General features: G+C 34.2%; 1 protein-coding gene across 16 annotated transcripts in view; it reads left to right on the top strand.

The window, feature by feature from the left end:
* PPFIBP1 (PPFIB scaffold protein 1) overlaps window positions 1-6,641 on the top strand; it is a 175,915-nt gene that overhangs the window by 129,791 nt on the left and 39,483 nt on the right. For 11 of the 16 annotated variants that reach the window (XM_019668042.1, XM_019668044.1, XM_019668043.1 and 8 more), the window contains 4 exons: window positions 354-467; window positions 1,525-1,656; window positions 5,637-5,729; window positions 6,031-6,123. In XM_019668042.1, coding sequence (XP_019523587.1) covers window positions 354-467; window positions 1,525-1,656; window positions 5,637-5,729; window positions 6,031-6,123 — 432 coding nt within the window. The remainder of the gene's footprint in view (window positions 1-353; window positions 468-1,524; window positions 1,657-5,636; window positions 5,730-6,030; window positions 6,124-6,641) is intronic. The other 5 variants (XM_019668056.1, XM_019668053.1, XM_019668052.1 and 2 more) reach the window with 1 other exon arrangement.

Raw genomic sequence — 6,641 nt, 5'->3', positions numbered from 1 at the left:
CAGTGTCACTGGCCCTCATATGTGGGATCCGAACCGGGGCCCTCTGGCATCCCAAGCGAGTTCTTAACCATCGCGCCACTCGGCCGGCCCCTGAAATGGTTTTAACCTATAAAGCATTGCACACCCCCCGTCAGCCCTAACTTTCTTAAAAACCAAATAGGAATCCTCAGCAGCAATCATCACATAAGCAGGAGTGAGAAGGGCTGTTAACGTATTCATTCTCAGATATTTTTTCTTTACAACCAAATGAGGGGTTACCAGCATTCCAGTGTTTTCTTCTATTTAGAGAAATAAAGTTGGCAGTGGGACCCAAATTCTTCCTAACCCATTGTAGTATTTTGCTCTAAATACAGGTAAGTGTGTTAACAGACCAGGTAGAGGCGCAGGGGGAGAAGATTCGAGATTTGGAGTTTTGTCTTGAAGAGCACAGAGAGAAGTTGAACGCCACGGAGGAAATGCTGCAGCAGGTATGTACAAAGCTAGCCCCCAGGTGGGATTTTCCTGCTGAACTATTAGAGATGCTACATTTATATGTCATGTTTGCTCTGATGCCCCAGTTAATTTTGTGGTTCACTTAGACTGGCATATTTTAAGCAAAAGTCTATGGTAACAGGGTCTGAAATATACACACAATAGAAAGTGTCCATGTAATTAAAATCTGGAATAAAATGTTAATTGGATTATAGGTAGTCTTAATTTTCTTCTTAATGGTTTCATATGGTTTTTTAACTCCTAGCCATGAGCATATTTTTATGATTAAGAAAAAATATAAGTACCATATATGACCTTTATTGAAAAAAAAACTTGTACATACACATGGCTCATATATGAGGGGTCCTATAATATAGTGGATAGTGTACACACTGGAGAAAGATGGCTTAGGTTTGAGTCCCTGCTCTGCCATTTCCTTGCTGTATGGCTTTTGGCAAATTCTTAACCTCTCTGTTCTGTTTCCTCATGTGTTGAATAAGGATAATCGATAAGTTATCCTTATGAGTTTGTACCTCATAAGGTTTTGAACATTGAACTGCTAAATACATATCAGAACAATGCCTGGCACATAGCAAGCGTATCATCATCATCATTATCAGCCTTAAGAATATATAAGGTTTATGTATGCATGTATCTACCAGGGATGCCAAAAAAATGTATACAAGTGGACACTGAAGCAGTAGCTTGCCATGATCAGAAGTGTCTAGATGCTGATGGTAACCACTTTGAGCACCTCTTATAATTGCAGAAGTCAAATGTATTCATCTTTTGTTATTGGTATATATCAAGTATTACAGTTTCCTTAAAATGTGCATACATTTTTGGGGCACCCTCTGTATGTATGTCTCCCCAATAAGCAGACATGTGCTTAGTTCTACTGAATGAAGGTTAACTAAATTGTATCTGTTTAGTAATTAATCTTTATCACATCCTCTACTTGATAGTTACTGCTTTGCAGTTATAAGTGAGACTCATCCATATGTGGCTGTTTATACTAAAAAACTTCTGAATGTATCTCTTAAATTCTAATAGGAGCTTCTGAGTAGGACATCCTTAGAAACTCAGAAGTTGGATCTGATGGCTGAAATATCTAACTTGAAGTTAAAACTGACAGCTGTAGAGAAGGACAGACTGGATTATGAAGATAGGTTCAGAGACACAGAGGTAAGTAGCACCCTCTCTTTATATACATATACGTAAACGTGTGTGTGTGTGTTTATTGCACACACATGTATTCCTAGAGCAAGGTGAAATTCCTTGGAGTGTAAAGGGGAGACAGTTAATTACTATGTGCCCTCATTCATCTATGCTTCTTTTTAAAGCTCAACTTTAATTGCATTGACTTTTTATCACTAAATGCTAATGGCAATTTATATTTTCAGACTTTTGATGTGAAATATTAATCCTTTCATTAGCCTTTAGAAAGATACTTGGAGGTTCTGTCTTTCTATCTGTCCATCCATACTGGTTTCTTCATTGTGGAAATAATAGGTTTAAGTGCATGATTTTACTAGTAATTATTTAAGCACACTGGTTATTTACTGTATGCTAAGTAGATTTTTAAATATATGTAGAGAGCATGCTTTCATTATATAATCATAAAAATCACATTTTTAGAGGTCATTTGATTTGGCCTTCTACTTTTGGTCTATTCCACCCATAAATCATTCTAAGCTCACTGTACTTTTGTGAAATTCAGGGTAGATTCTACAACTTTACCAAATTTTGTGGCTAAACATGCTTTCTTGGTTGTCCTACCTATTTATTGTTAATCCAGGTCTTCTATTAGTTTATTTGCTTATTGTTTTTTGCAGAGGCATATCCATTTGAAGTCTATTTATCTGAAAAGAACGACAGAAATTCCTCCTCTCCTAGAGCCATCTCTTCTTTTTTCTCTACTTTGTTTCTTCAGTTGGGGTATCGGGAGGTGCCATACTGGATTAGAAAATGGGTACTAATAAAGAGAGAGGAGAAGAAATCATTACTTCTTTTTCCTCTCTGTCATCATTTCAAACCTTTATTTCATGCTGACTACATGCCATCACAACACAAGGTCATTACATACATTATCTACGAAAGCCCTTCACAGATTTGAATTGAATGAGAGTTACTCCATTGGTGTTTTAAAACTTAAATTTTCTGTCAAAGATGTAACTATAATGGAAACTCTTTGTGTATGCATTACTTCCTCAGTAGGAAAAGGAAATCCCTAACTTGGTTCATGTTTTAATCTTAAAACTTTTTGTCAATCACCTATATGAGCATATTTCTCATTTGATTGAGACTGAGGCTCTTAAAACTTAAAAAGTTACCCAGGGGGCCGGCTGAGTGGCTCAGCTGGTTAAAAGCTTGCTCAAGAGTGCGAGCTCTGAGCAACAGCGGTTCAATGCCCGGCCCGAGCTGAGCTGCCAACAGGTGGCAGGATGACTCAGCTAAAAGAAAAAAAAAGTTACCCAGTTTCTTTCAAATTCTTGGTTTTGTGCTTTCTTTAAAAATCTGTTTGGATATTTCCCTCTTCTTCCTTACTGTCATCCCCTAACCCCACAGTCCCTGCATAACACAATAGAATTCAGTCAACAGGTAGATGACACTGGGGGGAGCAAACTCTGATGCAGGGAAAGAAATTACAGTATTTGGGGATAATTCTACATTATATACACAAAGTTTAGGGGATATATTAACCTGCATGACTGGTGAATTTTGATATACGAGATGTTAACCAAACATCAGGACTACATTGAAATAGATGTTATATGATTCTTTTATTATGAATCTCCCCCCCTCCCCCCCAGAGCAATATTTACGTCTCTTGAGTTTGTGTTTTTATAAAACTTTTTTCGTGGTGCTTCCTTCAGTCATGCATTCTCAAACATGCAAAGTAATCTTGTGATCAACTTCCAATAAACTCAGTCACTGATAATTTTCTAATATTCAGCACTTGGTAAAATGTAGCATGAACATACCCAGAGATTATAAAGATGTTTGCTAATATTTGTTATACATGAAAATAATTAAAATAGTCATCAAAATTAAAACTGAATTGAATATGCTCATTTTCCTATTATTGTTCCCTTGATAACAATAAAATATTTCCTTGGCTGTGTCGTGAATCCCAAATTCTTTAATTTTATCTTAGAATTTTAGATTATTTGGATATTAGTTTCTATGAAAATATTGGAGTGGAATAGAAATATAGGTACTTCCAAAGACTGCGGTAAAAGTTTTGAAACCTTGGACGTTTGAGGACTTAACATGTTCCAGGAATTGCGGATAGGAGATGGTTAGCATCATTCAACAGTGCCCCCTTCTGGTAAGAGCACAGATGTTAGAAATTGAGTTTCTGTGGAAGTCAGAGTTTTTTCTGCAAGCGAAAAGGGGAAGGTAACAGATTTTCTTTTTAAAAAGGACTGAACTTCTGGCAAGAAAATAGTTGGAAATAATTTGCATTCCATTTTTTAAAGTCTCGTATTAAGGAGCTGTTGCCAAATTTTCCAATTTGAGTTATCATGGGGATTTATGACTTTTTTCAGGTTGGAGATATATATTCATATTTACAGTGTTGCCACAAAGGATAACTAAATAATTTTTTTAATAGGAAAATAATCTCACTTTATAATTTTAATTTCTTCAATTGTTTCTTCTTTGCAAATTGCTACTGCTTCTAAAGAACGTGGTAAAATAAAACAATACCAAATAGGAATTCATAGCTGTTTCTTACCAATGAGAAAGTGGGAAAATATATACTTAAAAGATCAGATTGATGAAGGAAGATCACTAAGAACTCATATTATACAAGGATGATTAATATTAATAAATGAGAGATAATAAATGGGAGAAATTGACTTTTTTCTTGAACTTGAATTCTGAACTGGTAGATAAGGTATCACAACTAAAATGTTATTAAATATGTCAAACAGTTCTTGACCTCATTTTGTAAAAGGAGAAAATAGATGCCCTCTTATTGAATCATTATTAATAATAATTATAATAATTAATATTAATAAGTAACTCTAGATAATACTTTTCTCTATTTTATAAGAAACCAGTTAAAACAAGAACGATTTAAAAACTTGTGAGTTTTCTGGGAAGTGTTTTTCATTGTAGCATCCCTTTTTCTATCTTTTGTGAGGTTAAATCATTATACTTAGAAGTTTAGAGTAATCCGTCATTAACAAAGTTATATTTCTTATAGCATTGTTCTGTTTGTTTTTTTATGGAATTCTTATATAATTCTGTTCTGTCATCCATGCATATGTGGCTCAGGAGTAAATGTCTTGAAAAAGAGAGGAACAAAAACACATTAACCATTGGTGGGGACTTCATGGCTTAGAGTAAAAAAAAAATCATCTTCACAGAGTATTTGAGCCCTTGTCTTGGAGGAGTTGGTATTATTTGGCGTTCTCATTTCCTTTTCCTAGTCTCCAGGCTCTGGACAAAAATATGTCACTATTTCTCAGAATATTTAGACAAATTTTATAAGTAAATCATTTTTTTAAGAAAAGGGGTGGTAAAGAAGTTTTTTTGATACTATTTGTATTAGTATTATGAAAACATAAGGGTTGCTTTCTTTTTTGTTTTCCAAATATAAATTATATTATGATACTGAATATATTTGTAAACAACAGCCCTCATCCATCCTCAGGTTGAGAATCTTTGGCTTAAAGGAGTTAAATTTCATTCCATTCTCCCAGACGGGGTTGATGAACAATCTGTGTCTTGTAGACAAATAAAGAAATTGCAAAAATATTTTTATAAAGATCCACTGTATTACTGAAAAGGCCCTGAAAGTAATTGGTTTTACTAAAGAAAATTACTCTGGTTTATTTTAAAACCAGAGTTCATATAGTGAAATTTAGTCTAGAAATATCTAATGAATGATAGTGATTAGCTACCTTCCTTAATCAAAATCAGTCACCTTTTATTTTCATAATCCCATCATTTTAGGACAAAAGCATTAGAAATTTAAAGCAGTGTTTTAAATGGGAAGATGCCTTGGTTCTCAAGGAGAAACATTTGTTTCCATTTGTCTGATCTAATTCATACAACTTTAACCAAGATTTAAGATTTCCAAGCTGTTATCTCAGTATAGATAAGTGTGTTACCACTTTCCTAATGTATTTCCTTGTTTCTTTTTGGACCAATAGGGGCTAATGCAGGAGATTAATGATTTGAGGTTAAGAATCAGTGAAATGGATAGTGAAAGACTTCAGTATGAAAAAAAGCTGAAATCAACCAAAGTAAGTTTTCTCAATGGCAAAATTTTTAAAAAATAAATGGCTCCACTACTTCCTATGATAACTATCAATATAAAGAAGGAGTTTTACAAGTGAATGAAATTTTTCTCCAAGCTGGAGACCTTCTTGATTCTTAAGCACTGTTATTCTGAATAAAAATGGGTGCTTGACTAATCTGATAGAACATAACCAGTCATTTCTCTTAATTATCTAACCTCCTTTATAAACTGATACTGTTTTCTTGGTTATTTAGCTTGTCTTTTTCTATCTGTAGTTTTCTTTCACTCTTCTGTCTCTCTACCAGTCTTTAATGGCCAAACTTTCTAGCATGAAAATCAAGGTGGGTCAGATGCAGTATGAAAAACAACGGATGGAACAAAAATGGGAGTCACTGAAGGTGTAGTAGACATTGGGTAATGGGGTCCATGGCTTGTTGCTTTTTGCCTTGTGTTGTTTTGCTGTGATGGTGTTTTTAGTAGTTTGTGCATTCATTTTGTGTGTGTGTCCACCTATTTTTAAAAATATATATTTAAAGCTGGCTAAAGGGACAATGTGATCCCTAATTTGTTTTTAGAAACATATGAAATAATTAGTGAAAAATAATAAACAGGGAAATAAAATTATTCATTTATAAATTAAAGCTCACTCTCTTAGACTATCTGAGATTCAAACATGGTAAAATAATTGCAGAAGTTCACCTGTGAAAGAATTCTGTTTCATATCAATAGTAGATACTGCTGTTGTTTTTTGGGAGTTTCTTAAAGGTAAATGTATACAGTAGATAACTATATCATGGCAGTGAATAGGAATTACTGCTTAGAAGAAGCACATTGAGAAAAGGGCAACACTTCTTGCCAGTGCTACTGAAAATTTCTTGTGTTGGATGCCCACTCCTACCATAGTAAAAACTGTAGG

This window comes from Hipposideros armiger, unplaced genomic scaffold, assembly GCF_001890085.2.
Source record: "Hipposideros armiger isolate ML-2016 unplaced genomic scaffold, ASM189008v1 scaffold_513, whole genome shotgun sequence".
Taxonomy (NCBI): Eukaryota; Metazoa; Chordata; class Mammalia; order Chiroptera; family Hipposideridae; genus Hipposideros; species Hipposideros armiger.
Note: the sequence above shows the minus strand (reverse complement) of the source record. Positions and strands in the feature narration are given on the sequence as shown.